At 41.3% G+C, this 23,639-nt stretch overlaps 1 protein-coding gene and 2 pseudogenes across 1 annotated transcript; 1 reads left to right on the top strand and 2 right to left on the bottom strand.

The window, feature by feature from the left end:
• Positions 1 to 5,489: 5,489 nt before the first annotated feature.
• On the top strand, positions 5,490 to 9,381 carry LOC103704890 (annotated as a pseudogene).
• A 2,924-nt stretch (positions 9,382 to 12,305) lies between these two features.
• Positions 12,306 to 14,712, bottom strand: LOC120111750 (annotated as a pseudogene).
• Positions 14,713 to 18,540: 3,828 nt separating this feature from the next.
• LOC120111749 (thermospermine synthase ACAULIS5-like) lies at positions 18,541 to 23,162 on the bottom strand. The gene is made up of 10 exons (XM_039129637.1): positions 22,966 to 23,162; positions 22,661 to 22,727; positions 22,480 to 22,574; positions 22,146 to 22,248; positions 21,904 to 21,992; positions 20,304 to 20,460; positions 20,125 to 20,200; positions 19,669 to 19,727; positions 19,372 to 19,551; positions 18,541 to 18,714 (listed from the first exon to the last, which is right to left on the bottom strand). Exons 1-10 carry the CDS (start codon positions 23,097 to 23,099, stop codon positions 18,541 to 18,543), a joined length of 1,134 nt encoding a protein of 377 aa, XP_038985565.1. The 5' UTR covers positions 23,100 to 23,162.
• Between the last annotated feature and the right edge of the window lie 477 nt (positions 23,163 to 23,639).

Raw genomic sequence — 23,639 nt, 5'->3', positions numbered from 1 at the left:
TCTTATTCTCTTGTGAGAGAGTCGGCCGAAAGGCATGAACGGCATTGTGCCGATTTCGGCCTAGGGGTTAAGCCTCAGACTTGGGCTATTGAGGGGTTAGGCCTTCAATAGATTCGGTTCTTAGATCTTATGTTCTAGGACTTGGGCTAGTGGTTGATACATCAATCTCTACTAGATTAGGCTAGGAAGGGATTCTTTCGATCCTTTGCAAGATTTGGGCTAGTAGAGATTATTGATTGCTCTACTCGATTGTTTTGATTGTTCTTGTTACTGTTTATTCTTCAATTTGAGTGGAGTAAAATTCAGTTTACTTTCATTGTTAATCTTCGCACTGAGTTATTCAACCAGCGTTACCTACAATCGGTCCATCATCAGTGATTTCGCTAAAGGCGCATGCCAAAGAGCGAGGCAAAGGGGCTTGGTGAGGGGCTTGGGACCGTGAGCCCCCATCAATTGGTGCTTTCATTGAGAGTCGAACTCAAGGAGGTAACATTTGAGTTTTAATATTCAGATCTGAGTTTAGTTGCTGTTTTCATTGATCTGAAATCTGAGGGAGTTTCTTTAGTGATTAAGGTGTGGATTTTGGGTGAGAAAGAGCCTTACAAGTTGTATTTTGTCTTTTGGAGAGCTTTATAAAAATTCTGCATCTTGTATTGGACTAGAATTTGTATTCGATTGGGTATTTATAATTTTCTATTTTTATAATTGTAAAATCCTTGTGGGAGGCTGATTGACTGGTGTACAAATCAGGTGGATTGGTTCATCCTTTGGGTGACAACCGCAGGAGGTTTGAGGAGCTATTGTCTCAGGATTTTGGAGTCCTATAACAGAGGGTTAAAAGGAGATGGAGTCTCCCCAAAACAACAACCAGGATAGAAGGTTAGAGGCCCTTGAAGTTAGTTCGGCCAACCTAAACCGGGCATTGGAAATTTTGTCCAATACTTTGGTTGCGAATATGGCTGAAATAAGGAGAGAGAATAATGTTACCATTGAGAGGTTGGAAAGGAGGATACTAGAGAGGAAAAATAAGAGGATGTAAAAAGAAGTGCCTAGGTCGCATGCCGCACGGCAGGGCCGAGCAAGGTATGGGAGTGGTGCCATTAGTATTCAGGGTACACATCATGTAGATCATGGCGTTAGGCACCATGCCCGAATGGGAGGAAGAATCAAAGCCAAGGGTTTAGTTTTTGAAAGATGGCTTGATGAAGAGCGGGTTAGTAATGGCCATAAAAGTCATGATGAGGTTGATGGTGAACCCGAAGAATGTCCCTTTCATGCTCAAAGGCCTCACGGCCGGAGAGAACCCATGGCAAGGTGATAACTTTGGAGATGATGACTATAAGAGTCCACGGCCTAGAAAAGAAGGGCTTAGGAAACCCAAAATTGATTTTCCAAAGTTTGAAGGAGGAGACTCGTATGAGTGGCTTGACAAGGCGGATCAATATTTTGATGTTTATGATATTCCACGGGCTGATCGGGTTACCCTAGCAAGTTTCCACTTAAAAGGTAGGGCTAGCCGATGGTGGAGGTGGATCCGGGCCTTGTATGAAAAAGAGGGGAGAAGATTGGGTTAGACTGCTTTTGTTGATGAATTCATGAAGCAATGGGGACCTTCCCCTGTTATCAGTCACAATGGCCAACTTGCAAAACTCAAGCAAGAGGGCAAAGTCTAGACGTACATCGATGAGTTCCGGCAATTACAAACAATGGTCAGCGGATGGTCCAACGAAGCCTTACTTGGTATCTTCATCGACGGCCTCAAACCGTGGCTTGCCAAGGAGATCAAGCTCAAACAACCAACGCGGCTACAAGAGGCGATGCGCATGGCAGAAATTCTAGACCAAAGCTATAACTCGGAGCGGCGGATGTCCAACGATGGTACGGGCAGCAAGCACACCGAATCCCCACCATCCAAGGCGACGAATGAAGGCAAAGAAGAGGCCGGAACTAGCAACAAACACTGGCCGAAGGAGATAAAAAAACTGACTCGTGATGAGCTGAAGGATTACATTAAAAAAGGACTATGTTTCAAGTACGGTAAAAAGTGGAGCCGGGAGCATCGTTGCAAGACCGGCTAAGTCTATATCCTTGATGCAAACAGTGAGGAAGAGGACGAGGTGTCTGAATTTTCTGATGAAGATGGTGAAAAATCTAAAGGTCGAGCATTATGAAGTGACCAAAGAAGCTGAACTTTCATTGCATGTCATGTCGGGAGTTCAAAAACCTTCTACTATGCGGCTTATGGCATGGATCAGTACGCATGAAGTTTCTTTATTGATTGATTCGGGCTCTTCACGTAATTTTATTAACGCAGAGACACTTCAAAAGGTGGGCTTGAAAGGTCTATCAGTGGAGCACTTTGAGGTAAAAATTGCAAGTGGAGAGAGGATGAAGTGTGAGGAGATTATCAGAGATGTAAAAATGAAGGTCCAAGGAGTTCACATTAGTGTTGATTTGCATGTACTACAGTTGGTAGGACTAGATGTGGTACTTAGGATTTCATGGCTTCGGGGATTGGGCAAGATAGAGACAAACTATGAGTCGATGATTATGAAGTTCAGACTTGGTGGACGGATGAGGAAGTGGACCGCTTGGGGCAGCAATGATATGAGGCATTGTGAGGCCAATATATTGGAGACACTGTACGGCCGAAGGTGTAAAGAAGAAGCTACACAAGGGGCCAATTGAGGAGTTCGACGACACTAAGAGCATATCCTTGGGGGTAAGAATATTTTTCAAGGTAGGGAGTTTGCTGAGGACCTACGCAAGCAAAGCCGCCATAGTGCCAAACCGAGAGAGAACCATGTGCCAATCGAAGGCCAAAGTGGCCAAAAGATGTGTTTTGTGGCCGGACGACCTTGGCTGACCACAGGGTTCATCCACAACTTAGGCATTGCGTGGGATCCGCCTGTGCGCCAGACCTCGCCCTGTTAACCCAATGGGCGTTTGAACCTCGGCCAGAAGGCCGAGCCGATATCAGAAGGCTGAGTTGACCTCAGAAGGCCGAGCCGACCTCAGGCTGAGCCGACCTCAGCTCGAGGCCGAGCCGACCTCGGCCTTGTCAATCGAAGATCCTACAGATTCTCAGAATCACGAATCCCGGCCATCCGGGACGTGCATCCCGTGCATTCAGGATGCGGATCCCATGCAAATCCGGGAGATCAATTTGGAGATCTTCTAGGACTCCTCCAAGCCCTTGATCACATGCAAATCAAGGGTGGAAAAGCATTGCAGGTTGCCACATCAGCAAGAATCCGTGTAAAGACGGTTTTCCATGTTTATCTTAGGGAGAGTTACTTAAAATTGTCTAGGATCTTGGATCTATAAAAGGAGTTGTAAAGAGTCATTGTCAGGCATCCAAAGTTATCCCAGAGTTGAGTTTAGTCTTATTCTCTTGTGAGAGAGTCGGTCGAAAGGCTTGGGCGGCATTGTGCCGATTTCGGTCTAGGGGTTAAGCCTTAGACTTGGGCTATTGAGAGGTTAGGCCTTCAATAAATTCGGTCCTTAGATGTTATATTCTAGCACTTGGGCTAGTCGTTGATACATCAATCTCCACTAGATTGGGCTAGGAAGGGATCTTTTCGATCCTTTGCTAGATTTGGGCTAGTAGAGATCCTTGATTGCTCTACTAGATTGTTTTGATTGTTCTTGTTATTGTTTGTTCTTCAATTTGAGTGGAATAAATTCAGTTTAGCTGCATTGTTGATCTTTGTATTGCTTTATTCCACTGGCGTTACCTACAATCAGTCCACCGTCAGCGATTTTCAAAGGCGCATGCAAGGAGCGCGTGGCAAAGGGGCTTGGTGAGGGGCTTTGAACCGTGAGCCCCCATCACACTCTCCACCACAAGTTTCGGCGACATACTGCGTTCGCCAAAGATTCGAGCGTTTCTAGCTAGCCAAATATGGTAGGATGTGCAAATCGCTCGAGCCGCCTCCTGGCGAAGCAGTGGGGACTTCGAGCATCGGCGCATGGCCTGTAAGAGAAGTCCCTCCAGCCCTGAACCTCCCACGGGATCTTTGCCAGTCGCCAAGTCGCCCTAGCCCATGTGCATTGAAACAAGGCATGGTCCACGTCTCATCCACACCACAATCCCCACAAACCAAGGGAATCCTTAATCCTTGTCCAATAAGTACCGCTCTCGTCGGAAGATGGTCTCAAACCACCTTCCAAAGGAACAGTGCTACTCTCGGGTGGAGTCCCAAGCGCTAGATCCAGGTGCAGTTTGGCCCAGGCTCGTACTGCTGCCGAAGAATGTGGAAAAGGTCGCCCACACTAACACTGATCCTGGTAGAGGTGCTCCAAACTTGGACGTCTGGACCTGCACACCCTGGTAACAGGAGAGATTGGACCCTCTTTGACAGATGCCCCTCGAAAAGCTGAACCAGCCTAGTCTCGTCCCATGCAACCCCCCTGGGGACAAGGAGATCACAGACGCGCAAGCCCTCTGCAGCCTCGATGCTAACCATAGTCGGCCAATGCCGCAAGGGAAGAGCATCCACCCACGGCCACGGGTCCCCAGCCACGTCAATACTGCGCCCATCGCCTATCAGTCATCTGGTGTGTACCAATGCAGTAGGCAAGTACATCGCAATCTCTCGCCAAAGGAAGGAACATCTCCGCCCTCCTTGGGCCAGTGCCTCAGGGCCAACCCTCCCATAGCAGGCTACATGGTCCGGCTCCAGATCCCTGCGGCTCCAAAAGGAATCGGATTGCATGCCGGGCAATGAGCACCTCCCGTCTCTCCAAGAGAGACAGAATCACAAGGTCACCCTTACTGAATGGGAGGCAGATGCTCTCCCATGCCACCAAGTGCACCCCCTGACTACCTCCATGCAAGTCCCATAAGAAGCCCCGAAGTAGCCACTCAATCTTCAGTAGCACTATCCTCGGCATCACCGTGTTTGCCATGAGATAGATAGGCATGGAACCAAGTACATATCTGATTAGTGTCAATCTACCCATCAAAGATAGAGACGCTGCCCGCCATCCCTCCAACCTACTCTGGACCCGTTGCAGCAGCCTGGTGCACTCAGATACCCTCAGTCCCCTACCTGTGCTTGGTACACCTAGGTAGCTCCAGGTCCCGTTCTGCTCTCGCATCCCTAGAATCCTCCGGATCCCTCGGTCGTCGAAACCCAAGCGTCGTGCTAGGACTGAAGGAGATGATGGACTTCTAGGCATTCACTCTCTGCCCCGATGCAACGCAGTAGTCGGCCAACACTCTCCTGAGGGACCGTGCGTCTGCTACCCGCACCCTCGTCAAGAGGAGACAATTATCGGCAAAGGGTAGGTGAGATGTTTAGCGAAAAAAAGAGTAGGTGAGATATCGGCTGGGCCTCTAGAGCTGGGACGTAAGCCTCTAGCTCCTAGGTGGCGCACGCAGCCCGTAGTGCCCGAGACAAGACATCAGAGCAAATGATGAACAAGTATGAGGATAGAGGACATCCCTACAGAAGCTCCATGGTGGATTTAAAGAAGGGGGACGGTGTGCCGTTGGCTAGAATAGAAAACCTCGATCCCCGAACACACCCTAGCGCCATTCTAAGTTTTCTCTCCACCGGCATTCACAAGCTAGGATTTTACAGAAAGTTTTGTGGGGCTTCCATGGATCCCCTGAAGGCAGCCTTCGAGAAGAAGCAAGTAGAGGTGGTCTTAGTGATCCCAGAGGAAGGGGCAGCACCAGATTCCTCTAGGAACCACACCAGTGTCCCGAAGGTGGAGTCTTTGGATGATCTCCCAAGAGATCCCAACCCTGAGCCCAAGCCCCACTCTCCCATTGGACACCCTTCCCCTGAGATCATCAAATCCAGCTCCAGCCTCAAGAAGGCCCCCCGGCCTCCCCAGTCCGAGGCCCTCCTACGTGGCCGCTCCATATCCAAGCCTAAATCCAGATTCGTCGAGCAGCCTCTACCCCCCGGTGCTTCCAAATCGGTTGAAGACGGCCGCCCGCCAGCCCATGATCGGTCCTCGAGCTCCCCATGCCATAGCTCGCCGAATTCTAGGGCCTCCGGCACGCCCAAGACCCCGTTGGCTGCCGCCGATGAAGAGGAGGAGGATGAAGAGGTTTATAAGAAGGACCAGTTCCCCGAGAGCGGAAAGCGGAGAAGGAGGTGGAAAGTTAGGACCTTGATCGAGTGGATGATACTAATCCTTACCATGGGGTGCCTCGCTGCGAGCTTGACGGTTATCCGGCTGCAGGGCTTTGTGTTCTGGGGGCTGAAGATTTGGAAATGGTGCCTCATGGTGACGGTAATTTGCTGTGGCCGATTGGTAACTCAATGGTTCATCACTGGCCTCATTTTCGTGACAGAAATGAACTTCCTTCTGAGGAAGAAAGTGTTGTACTTTGTGTATGGGCTGAAGAATAGTGTTCAAGTTTGCATTTGGTTGGGTCTGGTTCTGCTCTCTTGGTTACTTTTGTTCAATCAAGGAGTTTCGCGGTCGCCCAAGACACAAAGAGTTCTCAATTACGTCTCCCGGGCCCTGGCTTCGCTTCTGATTGGATCGGTTGTATGGTTGGTGAAGACGCTTTTGATAAAGATTTTAGCTTCTGCTTTCCATACGAACAGGTTCTTCGATCGAATCCAAGAGTCCATCTTTCATCAATATGTACTGCAGACACTATCGGGGCCGCCGGTGAGGGAGTTGGCTGAGAAGGTGGGGACTCCAAAGAGTACCGGGAAATTGATCTTTAGGAGCATGGGGAAGGGGACAGGGAAAAAGGGGAAGAAGCAGGAGGTGATTGATGTTAAAAAGCTTCATAAGATGAAGCAGGAGAAGGTCTCGGCTTTGATGATGAAGGGCCTGATCAATGTGATTAGGACATCAGGGCTTACGACAATTTCAAATACAATTGAGAGTTTTGATGAGGAGGGGCCTGAGCATAAGGCTGGGGAAATAACTAGTGAATGGGAAGCAAAAGCTGCAGCCTACCGAATTTTTAAGGATGTTGCGAAGCCTGGTTGCAAGTGAGGAGATTTCTAAGTATTAAATTTCTCTTTGTTTACCTCTTTAATATTAACTGAGGTGTTGGCTTTTTGTTGGGGCACAGATATATTGATGCAGAGGATCTTTTGAGATTTTTGAGCAAGGAGGAAGTCGAAATCGTTCTTCCATTGTTTGAGGGAGCTGCAGAGACTGGAAGGATAAAAAATCTGCGTTGAGGAACTGGGTGGTAATTACAAATTTTTCATATCTACGTTTAGAATGTTTTAATTGATGCCATAGCGTATTCAGATATCATTTTATTTGTTTAATTTTCATGTTAGTCTATAGATATTCTTCAACGTTTCAGCGCATGAATTGTAGTATCTAGCCAGGTTACAATTAATAGCAAGCTGGTAAAAGGGGGAAAAATCATTATATAAGATGCAATATCTTCACATTTAGGGGCCTATTTGGATAATCGATGCAATCCAACTGAGATTCAGAAGAATACAAGCCAGGCTAGGCCCATATTCACAGTATTCAAATTTTTCAGGGTGGGCCAGCTCCAATCCCATGGAGAGAAAAAAATGACCTCAACGGATTTTTTATTTTTTTCCATCCTACAGGAAGGGGCTGGAAGAGGTCCAGTTTACATGGGCTGGGCCAAGCCTCATATTGTATAATACTAGAGATAATCTGTACATATATTGTATGTGCTGGATAGGCTAGGCCTGATTCCTACAGGATTTTAAGCCCAATCCTGCAAAAATATCCAAACAGACCCTTAGTATGAAATTTATTTGCAGTTTGCACCATATCTAACCACATCTTTGTTATCTTGTTTTCAGGTGAAGATCTACCTTGATCGTAAATCGCTGGCACATTCCTTAAAAGACACCAAAACGGCAGTCAACCAACTCCACAAACTCGCAACAGGCCTTGTTATTGTTGTAATCGTAATCATCACGCTGCTTTTGATGGGTGTTGCAACAACGAAAGTACTTGTCTTTATCTCATCACAGCTCGTAGTGGTGTTCTTTATGTTTGGAAATACCTGCAAGACAGTATTTGAAGCAATCATATTTGTATTTGTTATGCACCCTTTTGATGTTGGTGATCGTTGTGTTGTGGATGAAGTTCAGGTAACTTTCAAGCATTACAATCTCCATCTCAGGTATTTGGTAATTGGTCTCTTACAGACAATGAAATATAATCTATGGTTGCCGCCTATGCAGATGATTGTAGAAGAAATGAATATATTGACTACTGTGTTCTTGAAATTTAACAATGAGAAGATTTATTACCCAAATGCCGTCTTGGCAACTAAACCAATCAGCAACTTCTACCGAAGTCCAGACATGGGCGATGCCGTTGATTTCTCTGTCGATGTTTCCACTTCAGTGGAGAAGATTGGAGCTGTCAAATCTAGAATAAAAGTGTAAGCTATTGATTTTGCTCATTTGTCACAATGTATTTTGCTTCTTGATTGGCAGAGTGCTATTAGCTATAACTTTTTCAATTTTTATATTTATTATAGATATGGTGCTAATCCTAGAGGATGAGAATCCCTTGACATGTTTCCTTAGTAAAAAAAAGAATCCCTGACATGGCTATTGCAACCAACCTTCTATTTTTCCCTGGTACCACAAATGATTGCTTGGAAATCTAAATTAGTGGAAAGTGTAATACACCGATTTACTGCTAATTAATTGTTGTTTGATAATATATGGGAATTAATGAGTTCTAACAGAGTTTTATCTGTCATACTATTGCACCTGCAGTTTCCTTGAATTTTTTTTATATTGTACATATATATATATATATATATATATATATATATATATATATATATATATCGCTTTATTGATATTATAAATAGATCTGTTATAATGCTTCCTCTGATTTTAGGAAAAAAATCCTGTTGTTTTGGCCTTTTTGTGCTCTCAGGTACATTGAAAGCAAACCCAACCACTGGCATCCTGATCACAGCATAGTAGTGAAGGACATTGTGAATGTAAATAAGATGAACATGGCCCTGTATCTTACGCACACTATGAACCATCAGAACATGGGGGAGAAGAATAGCAGGATGACTGATCTTGTTCTTGAGATGAAGAAAATATTTGAGGAACTCTCAATTCAATATCACTTACTGCCTCAAGAAATTCATCTTAGCCACACTGGCTCAACTGCGGTACCTATAAATATTGGCTAAAGCATTTAAGATGGTTTGCCCCAAGCACTGTATGACTTCATGCTTTCCAAATTAGTGGGCACCAAACTAGAACTTCTTTTGACATGATCCTGCATACTCCGCATGTGATAGAATTTTTGTTCTATCTTTGGTTATCTTGTACACGTGTAGTAGGCTGTAAAATAACCTCTCATAAACAGATGTATCATGTATCGGAAGTGTCTGCAATTAAGGTATCTTGTTGTGGTTCAATATTAGCATTTGGTTGTCAGGGTGCTTCTTGCTGGTGAAATTGAGTTAAAATTCTCGTAATTGATGCCACTGTAATTCAGAACATGACAACTTGTTGTAATGCCATGACATCATGATTAATTCCTTCTCTTGTTTCTTTTTAATTTGCAACTTTGTAAAACCAAGTAGGCTTTAATTGCTTCAAAATATTCATGCTTACCATTTGGTTCAATCCTTTCAATTCTACTAAAAATTCTCTCGATCTCAATACACCGTCATAGCATGTCTTCTTTTTGCCCGTGTGCTCAAATTGTGAGTCCTGATTATACTACAGCGTGCTGTTGTGATGCAAAACTATAATTTGAGTCATTGCAGTTCCCAGAATTGGTTAACCAAAATGATACTTGTCTTTCCTCATCTCAGGAGCTGCTATTAACTTTTAAAACACGGACATAAGTGGGGCACAGCTACATGTTAATTGGCATTAATAACATCTTTTCTCTGGCACACAAAAATTTAGGACCTATTTGATTAATCTGTTAAGCAACATGAAGATGATTGAAGCACATCCAATCTTTGTATCCTTGCGTTAAAAGTAATGCCGGATTGGCGGAGTTCCTTCGATCTTATTTTCTCAAAACCTTTCATCTATGGCATCACTAACATACAGAGAGACCGTCTTATTATCTATTTGTTATCCACAAGCTGTCCCCAACCCAGCCAGAACCCGTTATTAGAGTCAGGCTTTCTGCCTTAGCAGACCTCTGGGAATGCTTTCTGCTCTCTGTGGACATGACGATATACGAAGATGGCCTTCCTTTTTTTAAAAAAAAATCCATTGTTTTCATGTTTTCTTTTGAAATACCTTTTGTAATTTAACCGTCTCCCCTTCATTTTTTTTCATCCTTCTCAGTAAGGGGAGAGAAAAAAATCATTCCTTTCTCTGAATGGAGAATATGTTCATTTATATTATTCTCATGAAAAAATGATTCATTTTACACTAATGCATGGGAACTAAATCCTTGATTACTGAAAACATAATTTTATATTTATAATGCAGGATTCCTCACTCCCTGCCGCACCAACACATCTTTAATAGGTAAGCATCCCCATGCTACCTTCATAGGAATAGAACAACACGGCGGTGGATGCGCATCCTCCAAATCTATCCGCCATCAATCTGCTGAGCCACAGACCCCCCGACTGTCCTCGAGAGGTCTCGGGCACTCACCATTGTCCTTCCGGTCATGCTCCATACCCTCCTGTCCGTTCTCTCCATTAGAGATCGACAAAGATAGTACCTGCTCAACAAGTTGCTCACCGAACATCCGCCTGACGAGGGTCCTCGTTCCCACCTTCGCTCCCTCAGAGCAAACAAATCACAAACTCTGGAGCCCTTTAGTCAATCGTGGTTGATCAGGGGTGGGCCAACCCTGCATGTAACCTCAGGTAGTCGCCTGTCCTCTAGGATATTGATTATCCGACTATCCCCGATCTCCTACTTGATCGCCGGGTAGACCCGATCTCCTACTTGATCGCCGGTAGCACCCCTACTTCTGAGGCTATGAGCACAGCAGATCTCTCTCCAGATGAGAGGAGATGGTATCCAAAGGAGTACTAGTGAAATCGGGGCCGGAACCCAATAAAGGCTAACTAATGAAATATGGCGTCAAAGAAGGCATAAAACCACGGGTGCTAGGGGAAAGGCAGAAGTGACAGGCTTAGAGTCAGAAGGACTGGTGGATGTAGCTTTCATTAGAAACCAGTTTCATACCTACAAATCAAGTGGTTTAGACATCTGGAGCGATCAATTTTCTATGTACAAAATAAACCTGCAGAGGTACGACTCACAATCTGGTTCTGATGGAAGGCTTAAAATGGGTGGGCTCTTTGGGTAACAGAGCATATCAAATGTGGGGGAAATAAAACTGTCCTAGTCTTGTCATAGGCTAGAAGTGGTGAAACAAGCATATGTGATTTTTTTGACACACGCGACATTTAACTGACATCACATCATGCAACTTGATACACTGGCACGACCTTAATAGCAAACACGGTACCAGAAAAAAACCATACCATAGATCCTTCATATTATGCGCACATGATCCTTCTTATTGCACCTTTTTACAAGAAGCATTTTGTCAGCGATTAAGAAGGTTAAATAACAGGAAATTGTCACCTTCAGCATTTATTAATTAAGAAATTTTTAGATGGCTTAAGAAAGTTTTAGATGATATGTCAAGTCTCAGCATTCCAATCTTGTAAAATATAATCTCTTTCAGCATGCAGACAGGTCTGACAAAACAGCCTAAAAACAATTATCAAATAAGATGCAAAGATCTATCAGATTAAGTATAGATTACAGAAAAAAAGGTAATTGCACGGAGAAATCAAGCCAAATGTCCTTAAGATTAGTATTATATTATGACAATGACCATAAGCAATAAGCCTTGCCATTCCCTCCAAAGAAAATCCTTCAACTAGAAGAAACAAGAAATACCAAGATGTTGTTAGTTCTTATTGGAGCACATCTATTACAGTAGAACTTCCAATGCAGAATTCTTCATAGGTAAATAGTACATGACAAAAGAAAGAAAAAAAATCTAACATCAACATTAGGTTGTGAGAAAACTAATTCCCTTACAGGACCAAGGATTGAACAACTTGTAAGTACACTAAGTGGATTTTACAAATGAACCATCCACCGCACTAAGTATTTGTTGTATGTGAAAATTTACACGTGGATACACCTGATATCCTGAAAGGTGCAGTGGTAAATTGTCAACATGTCATTTATTAAAAGAATCTTTAATTTCGAAGCTGTTGAATCAAGCCAATATATGGGTATGAATTCAAATTCTTCTAGAGTCACTCTAGAACCTTAAAAGAAATCAGCATCAAAAAAAGCGAATGTCCCACAATGATGATGAAGGACAGGTCATTTTCATGAAAATTTTGCATTTATGCAGAAAGCTTTAAGATCAAATCTAGTAGGTATCTGCTCTCGGTGGATGGATTCACTTTCTCTGCCCTTAATGACTGTGATTTTCACTCGCTGCTCATCTCCAAAGAGTTCTTCTTTTATTTTGAGCTTAAATAGGTACTGCTGAAAGAGACTACCACGTATGATCTCCCCAAACCTAGTATCATCATGCTCTTCATATTTTAGCATGTATAGCTCCTTTGCTGAGCAACCTAAAATCTCCTCCCCTGACTCTTGAAAGGCCGTTACCCAAGTTAGTCCTGTATGGTCTTGCACCTGGGCCTGAAGAAGATACCTATAGTCACACTCTTCAAATTCTTTATCACACCTATCACAACACCAGTTTCCACTAGCCAGCCTCGTCACCTTCTTGCTACATTGTCTATCACCAATCATTAGAGGACAAGCTGTGTAACAGAAAGTATCAGTCTTGATGAATGAAATGGTAGCTTTCACTGTCACCCAGTCAGGCTTATCACCCTTCCAAGACCCTCATATTTGATCTGGGACACTCTCTTCCGGTTATCATTCCGAGAAAGCTCTGCATGGCATCCCTGGAGATGGACTGAGAGGCTGCATTCTTTCCCCCTCCATCAAACCACTCTCTCAAGCTATGAGCTTCAGGGAATTAGGATTTATATAGAGTTGTGTAGCTGAAATTGTTCCGACAGACTTTCCACTGAAGTCATTTACTTTTCCTGCCTTAACAGCCAATATTGGAAAAACCCGAGAGTCAAGCATTTCTTGCAGTTGCCTTCCTTCTCTGTTGCAAAAGTCTCCCCATAGAGTTAACTCAACACTTCGACCGACACATCTTTCATATTTAGTATCCCTTCTCTGAGTTTCCATACCATTCTTCCTCAATATGTGACCAAAGGATTAATTGATGTGACTATGCCAATAATATCCACAATTGAGTTATTCTCTGCATTCTCAATTTCACTGATTGGTCTGAAATTAAACTGTTGTGTTGGTATGGAGTTGTCTTCATCAGGACAGAGCTCTACCGGTTGATGTTGCCTCCAAAAATATTTCCCATTCATTGTTAAGATGGTTGAAGCTCTTCGAGCAGGCTTCAGAGTTCCTTTTGATATCATATAAACCTTCCCAACATCCACAATCTCATAGAAACGGTCAACTACAGCATTAAAACAGGTTGCACGTATCTCTCCTCCATCAGAATCAAGGAGGTCAAAGGAGAACACTTTCCCATCTCCCCTGGCATTGTTATACCTCCGAAGCTCTCCCTTTGCAGTCACTCTTGCTTTGATGGCCCATCGCCCCTGATAAGGATTCAAAGAAGCTATTGGTATTATCCGTGCAGGAGCCTCATTTTCATGATTGGCCCCACGATTCTTGTAATTTGGTGGAGGCCTGTAAGATGGTTGGACTGTTGGGTGGAAACTCTGAACGTTGTTGCTGGAGTTTGTTGCTGAACTGGATATAATTCTTGCCCCATCAAGTGAAGGTCCTCCTGAGTTACCTGAATTGTTATTAGATGATGCCTGCAGAGTGATTGGAGCAGCTTCTGGCGGCAGATTAGGATTCCCAATTATCTCACACTCTATGACTAACGTTTGCATGTTCAGAACATAATAACCCTGCATCATTACAACCTCCGCATTAAATAAGAAACCAGAAATTCAAAAAAAAAAGAAAGACAAGAAGATGGACAATTTGGAGGGTTGTCATCATTCATCAAACACCTATGAAACAACATCAATTAAACTTTGTTAACCACATATTACCATTCTCCATAATTAAACAAAATATTTGAAATAAAATTTGCAGAGAAAAAACTTTTTCCAGTTTTTATGTTTTTCGAAAATATTTCTATGATTCATAGCAGGAATGAAATATTTAAATAACCCCCTTCCAGAGCTATAAAACATACTTCCAAGGCCCTGATCAATAATTTTCTTAGTAATTTAAAACATCCACTAGTTTAACCACTTCCTCAGCGTCGGTGACAAAATTGTCGGCATATTAACTCCATTCCCCGTCTCAGATTCATAAAAATCACATCTTTTTCTCGCGTCGTTCCCTTCCACCTTCCCAAAAGTAAAAAAAAAAAACAGAAAGAAAAATAGAAAAAAGTTTCAGAGAGATCAAGGAATGAACCTTCGGCCTGGACGGTGCTAGGATGTACTCGAGCAACTGAACGACCGAGCTCTTCTTCACCTTCCCGCCTTCACGTGCCCACTGAGCTGCGTCCCCAGCAGCGCCTGCTGCGTCGCCCCGTCCGACACCAGCATCCGGTACCGCCCTGGGCAGCCGATATCAACTTCACGTCCAGCACCTGCCACCGGCTTCAGGTCCAGATCGCCGCCGTTCACCGCCGCGATCGCATTCGCCGTCAGGCTCGCCGCCATTCCTCAGGATTTGCCGAGTTTTGGAGATAAACCGAATTCCAGGGCTGAAAATGATCGGAAACCTAGAATTTGGGATGGAAGGAAAAATTGAGAAGATTGAGTTCTCAAAAGATCGAGGACCCTGGAAATAAGCAAAAGATGGGGATTTGGGGTTCGGAAACCCTAGATGCTAGATATCAACAATTAGGGTTTCACGGGGGAAGGTGGGGTTGGAGCCGAGAGAAAGAGGGGAAATCGGGAGCGGATTGGGTTCGCTTCGAACGCAAGACTCGAGGGATTTATTACGCTTCTATTTATTGGAGAAACGGCGAAGAACCGTGCGTGTCCGATACATAGTTATTTTCTTTCTATACTTGGCTCTACTTTTCCTCATCCATAGATCCCATAAAGGAGGCCGTTGTCTAATTACATTTGAAAGCATAGTTATTAAAACCACATTGGAGACCAACCCGGCCAACTAAGTTGGCTGGCTGATCACATATATCCTGCATCACTCGCACCATTTAGCGATGCTAATCAAGCATCTTAATTTTTTTGGGCACACTCATTAGGTGCTCGTGTTGGATTACTGTTTTTGTAACTCGTCTCGATTTATTTCTATAGTGCATCGCTGATATGGTGCGCTTAGTATAAAATATAATTTCTTATATCTTGATTGTCTTGTACCAGATTTATATTAAAATTTAATATCATAAATAGATATAATATGAAGTCGATTTTGTTCTCCTCAACCATTTGCTTTGTTATTTCCAATAAAATAAGAACCTTAGATAAAACTCTCTATATTGGACTCAAGCTCCAAATTAATGTTCTATTAAAGTAAGCCAAAAGAAAATTTAACTATTATTCTATTAACAATTAAAAAAAGAAGCTAAAATAAGGATTCGTACTTATTTATGTGTTTCTACAAATATCTTTGCTATCTAAGAGTGTAAAGGATATGCGAAGTCACTATTGATTTGAATTTTAGGCTTATCAAATAGGAATCCGATAACATAGTTATACCTATCTTTAGAATAAATAGTTTTCCTTACAATGGTCTTATGACAGTAAGATGTCTTATTGGTTAAGGGGAAACCAGGTGCTTTAGTAATTTAATAACTATGCTAGAAATATTTACTTCTAATAGAGATATGTGGGAATATTCTCAACAAATGTAACATTGAAAGAATTTTTTCCAAAAAAAATGGATTAGCATGATCTCTTGAGTCGGTGGGCAAAGAAATTTTTTATACTACTGCATAAGCTGCGTGGGCGAAAATATTGATTTTAAGGGACATATATACTCATGACTCAGGGCTGCCTATAGAGTATGGACTGCCTTAATAGTCCAAATCCTTGCAGACAAAAACATGGAGATCCAAAGGTGCTATGGCTGCTAATTACGATTTTCTACAAACAGTTATTTATCTATTTAATATTAACTAACTTATTTAGCTCGAAGTAGAATCTCTCCTTGTGTTCACTAGGAAGGGCTTTTTGTATTTGTGGTGTCATGTGTTTCAAACATGATGGTGATGCCACTAGAGGTTTGAGCTAAGATTTGTCATCTTATATTGGACTCGTACAGTGTCACTAGCTAGTGTCGGTACAGTACGTACAGGTTTTTCTGCGTACTGAGTGCGGTATGCGCTTATCAAGTACCGATACCGACTGGTATGGTCGGGTTGCCCCATACCATCAGTTATGCCGATACAGCTTACTTGGTTTGAACTCTAGTATTTTCTAAGGTCCGAACTGTTAGATCATTGAAAATGCAGACCATTATATTGATTGGTTGAAACTTTTGATGTACCTGAATAATCTATTCACAAGTGGTTCTCTCTCAATCTTGTAAACTGAAAAATATTGGATACACTACTTCAAGGCCAATTCATTAGCTCTCAAAGAGTGATGGGAGTTCACAGTTATGAGATTTATGCTTGTTGAAGATCAGATGAAAGTAGATTAACATTGACTATGGAAGAAGTTTGCTTTATGGCATATTGATGAAATATAACATAGACATGATCAACTAACTGGAAAGTATGGAACGTAGTTTTTAGTTGGTAATGGTCTTTTTATTTAGGAAAAAGACACTGATGGTTGTGAACAAAATACTATGAGAGATTGTTGAGCATAATTAGGAGAAGTTCGATAAATAGGAAGGCATAGAAATATTAGCTTTGCCTGTTGCAGGATGGAGAGATTGTTTACCATGAATATGCTGGAAATTGATCTCCTGATGAGCAATTAGGTCTTCAAATTTGCTGTAAGCCTAAAAGCATTATCTTGCTTTATTCAGAGTAAAGTCATAGTAGAAGAAGGATCCATGGAAGGATATGCCATCTGAGAATGCTCCATGAGAGTTCTTACGTAGGAGGACATGATTGAATTCTTGATGGAGTTCCATGCTCCAGAAAGCATATATAGCTTGGGTTTTCAATATCCAGTCCATGTCTGCTAGATTTGAGCCGGCCAGCTATCGTCTCATGATATTTGGACTTTGCGCTTAATTCAGTTAAGAGCAGATTACCAGGAGGGTAAGAATTTAACTTTGGAATTAGAGGGAGGGGAGATGGAATTGCGCTGGTTGGTAGGAATATAATCTTTAAGTAGATCGCAAGGGTGGTTTATACTTCAGGTTCTGAATATCAACCAGCAACCTTTTTTTTTCATACTAAGGGAGGCAAAAGCCACCCAAAACTTTATTAAAAGAATTGGTAATTATAGAGAGGATGAGTTACGGGAAGTAGAGAGTCTGTCAAATCAGAACTGCATGTGTCAGTTGTAACCAAACAAATCCATGAGAAAGCAAAGAAGATGGCAATCTGTTAGCCGTGTATACACCAGAACAGAAACAAAAGAAAGGATTGTGTCATCTTTGAAGAGCAGACCAACTCCAACACCTTTTGTTCCGTCAAACTTTTATTAAGGACATCCTAGAGTTATGCCATTACTTCCAAAACCTTTTTCTTTCGTCGAGCTTTTGTTTCATCAGCAACCTTTTTTTTAATGACTCATGTTTTCAAATATTGCACAAAATGATGATTTGTCGTAAAAAATTATCGGTTCCAAATGCCCTTTTCTTGAAGTGTTACTAATAGGGTATAGGGTCAAAACTAGGGGTTTATATGGAGTTTGCCCCAGGACCTCCATTGAGCTGGAGAGTTTGCCCAGTGAGTACATCATGGATGGCAATAATAAATGGAACAGAGATGAGCATACAGAAGAATTATTTAAGGTTTGGGGAATATCTCCCTCCCAAGTACCAGAAAGGCTTATATTAAGAGTTGGTCTACAATAGCACATTAGCACTTGCATTAGCTGAGTTGCTGAGGAAAGATGTTGCCCATGTTTGAAACATGAATTGAATTGCTCAAGGTCAGTTTTCAAAGAAAAACCAAAATAAAACAACAACTACTCCTAAAGGAGATGTCATGAAGAGTTTATATTGTTTACTGTGGCTCATTATAAAAGAGCTTTACATATTTTTAAGGAAATAATTTAAATTGTTGGCTATATGGATAAATTAGATTAACCTTTTTAAGCGATTTAAAAAATTATTCATAACTAAAATGTTTAATTTTCTAGAAGTAGAAACGATTTCCAAACATGAAATTACAGATGCCTCGCATATCTATCTGATTGCATAAGTTTTTTAGTTCCTTCTTTTTCTATCAGAGACCACCAATCATATTCAAATCCATTTTCATACCGAAAAGAGGGAAAGAAAGATATGAAATGCTAGTAACTAATTGTCATACAATTTATTAGAATTTACATTTTATTTCATCAGTGAGTCATGGTCAACCAATTATTTGTTTTGGATATAAAAGATGCAAAGAATGCTACCACCACACTTCTTCATAAGATTCTTGCCCTCTTTGCCCAAAGTATTGTTGATTTAGAGCTCCATTGACATATATTTTGTCCCTTGAATGAGGAGCCTTAAGCACACATGCCTTCCATGTCATGGATAAATCTTGCATTTTCTCCGTGTACACATGCGTTTCATTCACAGTCTGCAATGTTTAAACCAAAACAAATCTAGTGTTACACCTATGTTTAAATAACTAGAGAATATGCTGTGTTAAAGATAGACAACCCCCAATATGTTTGCAAGTTCGGTTGTTTTTGGTCGTCATATGTAATCTAGGTTTTCTTTAGAGCAATTTATTGAGAATATCTTAGGTTCTAATTAAAGCTGAAATACATAGCATAAACACGATTTAGAGAAACTCAGTAAGGGTTTATATGAAATCCTATTGATGTCGTTTATACAGCTTAATCTTGCATGCATCTTGCAAAACTTGTGATGGAAGAGTAAATTACCTCTAAGAACTACATTGAGCATGAGTTGCTTAAATTAGCCTTCGAGGCACAAGTGACAAGCAAGCAGATGTTACTTATGTTCTGTGCTTTAGGAAGGCATCGAAATCAGACTTGGTTTTACCTATTGAAGCTCGAACCTCACCTCACGAACATTGACCTACTAATTCTTACACAAAGTGCCACAGTTAAAGTTCATATATCTTAACCTCTTCAGCATCCAAAACTATATGTCCTTATTAGGAATGTGGTGATATTTTTCTAGCACCAGCTGATGAGCCTTCCTGAAGTACGAGTATAATGGCACCATTAGTATGTGCATATATGAGGTATGTAATTCTCACAATTACCATCCCTGTGACTAATGATATGACCACAGAATAATGATACTTACGATTGGTAACACTCTTGTTCATTGTGGTTGCAGATATGAGGAACTTGCCATTTAAGTACAGTAGCTCTCCAGTAATTCTCTCGTTGATCCTCTCATCAATTTGTTGAGCATTAAGAGTGAATGGTTGATCAGATGCCTTAAAAGCATATGCACAAGACCAGATTAGCTATTTGGATCACATCAGTTTTAATCTTATCAGAAAGTGTAAAATCTCATGGAATTTAGTATAAATAACTAGACAGATGCCACTTACCATAACCCATCCCCATGTATCCACAAAGGAAGGCACATGAGCTGTGTACGCAAGCACATTCTGTATCATATAATGAAAGAGAGGCTATGAGTAACCTAAAAGAGATACAAAAAGTGATAGGCAGAAAACTAGTTAATATTTACAACCTAAGTAGTAACATACTAGCATCAATTATATGATAATCTAAGCTGTGGTAGTCCTCGGTGAAAGTAGCACAACAAAATCTGAAGCTGTCTTGGATTGTGTTTAGATACAAAAACAGCTCAGACTAGGAGCCAAAGTTATCTTAGGCGGAACTTGAAATTGGTATGGACTTTGTGGGTAGGACTTCAGATGATGCTTCAGGAAATTATGTTAAGCTAGACATAAGAAAAGATATTTTGGTTCAAAAGAGAGCAAAAACTCTTCTATCTCAACAAAAAATAATAAAAAGAAAAGGAGCAGAATTCTACTCACATCTAAAAACATGCTTAAGGGTGTTGTATATAGATGAAAAGACCTCCTTATGTGTAAGAACACCGGCTGGTCCAGCCTTCGCAGATCGAATTAGAACAAGTGAAAATTTGGTCACTGGAATTGGAGAAAGAGAATTAAACTGGAACTTAATAATAGGTAGATGATAGTTAAGATCCCACTTGGGTGACAAAGATGCCATCATGATTGCAGCTTGGGCTTGAGCACTTGTTCATAGAATGATTAGTGTAGAGCTGATAGCATGGTCCTCCTTCAACAGGGTCAGCCAAATCTCCCACTATTACATCATATTTCTCCTCTCTCTTGTCCAGCTCCACCCTATTACAGCCAATTTTAACAAACCAAATAAAAAATCATTATAATGAAATGTCGCTGCATTTATCGTTCATCCCCGCATTTGATTTTCTTAAACTTCCTCTAGTAATATTTAGACCAGAAAAACAGAAAAAAAAAAAAAAATCTACATGAAATTGTTAAAAAGAGGAAATTCCAAGTAATGTTTCACCATTTGATTTATTAGTGATCGATCTTTAGCCTTTTGTTTTGTTCTGTTCTTGAAGAACAAATTAATCATTTTAGCCTCCATGAACAAACAACCAATCCAATCTAGGCAACCCACATTATAGAACTAGTCTGACAGAAAGAAAGAGGTTATTATTAAATCTGATGGTTTGCTGTTCTAATAAATTAGAAAAAAGAAAGAAAGGTTCAAAAGTCATGGTTTAGCCAGGAAGCAAAACGGAAAGCATAACTACAATAAATACAAATTTAGGAGACTTGTAATAAATTATAATGTATGACCTGATGATAAACATGTAATGGATACTGAGGGATATCCAAGAATAACTTAAATAAACCAATTTGCAAGGGTCTCGATGCTATAAGGCACTAAGGCTGTAAATGGGCCCGGATCTGGCCCGAATATTACAGAAGTCAGCCCACAAACATCAAGGCATGAATTGTTTTTATAAATAATATGATCAAATATGAGTAGAGTCAAATCCATGAACTAGGATCCTTAATAATCAGACCTCTCCATATGTGATAATATATCTAAAACCTTAGGTATTATAAACGTCAAGTATTCTCTTAAATAGGGATCATTTGATGTTTGCTCTTTAAGAGGGCAGCTCGGTTTTGCAATGAAGGTAAAGAACTGAGTTATGGTTTAAGCTCACTTGTAATACAAGTTAGATTTTTGCAAATTTTTGTTGTGCTTGGTGATAAGACTCATTGCACCGTAGAGCACATAATGATGAACAAAAATCTCAAAAAACATCATATATTGCAAGCAAGCTTGCAAGGGGAGACTTAGTTTTCCACAATACAACCACCCTAGATCATGTCTCACCTCTTAGCTCATTAGCTAAGAGCAAGCTAGCATTGTTTAACAACAAAGTCCAAACATCTCTTAGGTCATTCTTGCTCGACCTCAACCTAACCTGAAAATAATGTTTATCTTCCCTCCCTCCCCCCTCTCTCTCACACAAGGATTAATGAAATTTTTAGTTTAAGCAGATTTGCCGTTGAGCTGGTGGACCAGTCCAACCATGAACTAACACGCATAAATACATGTATTGCTTCCTTTTTCCCTTTTTTTTTGAAATCCATTTTTGTATGTGTTAGTTCATGGATGAACTGGCTCCTTGTTGAGTTCGTGGATTTGATCCGACCAATAATTACTCCGATAATTAGCTTCTATTGTCCAAAGGCAAAAATCAGATTTTTTTTTTACTTTTTTGGAGTATAAATTGTACTTACTTCGCATCATTGATGACGAGGCAGAGCTTGTCGCTAGCAAAGGCTTCCTGATTGGCAGTCAAATACTTCCGGCAGAAGTCTACAACCTCCTGCCAGCATCCATGCCACACATGCGACACCAGATTTATTTTTTCAGTTAAATATGAAGCATTTATTATTAATTATAGTTAAATATAAGATATATAACTACAATTATTACGTTAAACTTTTCATTTTAACAATAAAAGGGGACATGATGGCACCTGGTCGATGTCACACATAACCACCCTATGGATGGTGCTGTGCTTGAGCACTTCTCTTGCAGCGGACCCCTCTCCACCTCCCATTATAAATACTGTCTTAGGACTGCAATTATTGCATAAAGAGAAAAAAAATGTTATTTTACAATTTTTTCCACTTAAAAGAAGCAGAAGACTGAGAATATTAATTGCCTATTGTTGTTAATGATGTTTTAGCCATATATGGTTTAAAATATTTTACAAGGAGGTACATGCATCCAACTTCAAGATTATAGAATCCTTTTGAAATACTGCTGATTAACGGAACTGTGATAAGGGCTAAAAAAAAGGGGACTACTTGGGGTGGCAGAGAAGGGCTGCATGTATCAAGCATTCATGGTAGATGAACTCATCCATCTCGGTGCTCTGCATCTTCCCATCGATCACCAACGCCTAGATATATGCAATGATAATGAAAACGATTAAATCAATCAAATTAAAGTAACATTTTTCCTTATTCTTAGAGAAAGCTTACCAACCTTTCCAAAATGCTTGGTGTCAAGAAGAGCTATGTCTTGGAACTTGCTGGTCCCTCTATGCAGCACGCTAGCATTACAAACATAGATTTTTTAAAAAAAAAAAGAAAAAAGAAAGCAGGAGTTTCAAGTATTTTTAACCAATCTTTTCGATGAAACAACATCAGATTTGATTAGAACTTACTTGAGATAAGATCATACTAACATGCAAGTATCAAAATTAAGTTAATAGGATTATAAACCTAACAAAGGATCAAAAATATGATAGTTTTTTTTCTCCTTAAATAAACTTGTAAGATCTTTGTTACCTATTCAAAGCATAAGATAACTTGAGATCATCGTCGATCTCCTCCTCATACCATTTGCATTCATCTACACCCTCCTTGGCTTGATGGCTGTGGTAGCCATTGGCAACATAGACATCCTCCGCGGCTTCTCCCATGGCTCCTGCAGAGAGAAACACAAGGCGAAGGAAGGAAGTGTGGGTGCTGGAGAGAGAGGTAGGGTGGTATTTATATAGTGAGAGGGGGATAACGTTTAAGGTGGAGGAAAAGGCCAAGGGGATGGAAACCGCTGCAAATAAGAGAGAGAGAGAGAGAGAGAGAGAGCACGCGAGTTGATATGGTGATATCTCTGCATAAGGAAACTAAATATTTGGTGGAGTGAAGAAGAGGGGAGGATGGAAGTCGTCAAGACTTGTGGGACCACGACTGCCACGTGTTGCCCAACTGACGCGTTTGCAACGTCACGTGGCATCTGGAACGGGAAGGGGCCAAGGGTAACGTTTGAGAGGTTTGGGTTCTCTGGGAAACCTGGGAGGGGAAGGAGCCTGATGGGTTGACAAGCTTGTCCGCTTACACCCGACCCGTTTCGATCCATTTCTCACATCCTTCCTAAGGCTCAATTCACCCATTGCCAGAAGATAGGCATTTTAACATTTAGTTTGGCTCTCACCACCTCCTGCATGACATCTTGAGCAGCT

Source organism: Phoenix dactylifera, chromosome 8 (genome assembly GCF_009389715.1).
Source record: "Phoenix dactylifera cultivar Barhee BC4 chromosome 8, palm_55x_up_171113_PBpolish2nd_filt_p, whole genome shotgun sequence".
Lineage (NCBI taxonomy): Eukaryota > Viridiplantae > Streptophyta > Magnoliopsida > Arecales > Arecaceae > Phoenix > Phoenix dactylifera.
Note: the sequence above shows the minus strand (reverse complement) of the source record. Positions and strands in the feature narration are given on the sequence as shown.

What these genes read in the sequence shown, in the direction of transcription:
- LOC120111749 (XM_039129637.1), bottom strand. Translation starts at nt 23,099, where the DNA reads ATGGGAGAAGCCGCGGAGGATGTCTATGTTGCCAATGGCTACCACAGC. An exon ending in CCTTAAGCATGTTTTTAGAT is followed by an intron (nt 19,728 to 20,124) that starts GTGAGTAGAATT and finishes ATATGATACAGA; the next exon opens with ATGTGCTTGCGTACACAGCT. An exon ending in TATCATTAGTCACAGGGATG is followed by an intron (nt 18,715 to 19,371) that starts GTAATTGTGAGA and finishes TAAACATTGCAG; the next exon opens with ACTGTGAATGAAACGCATGT.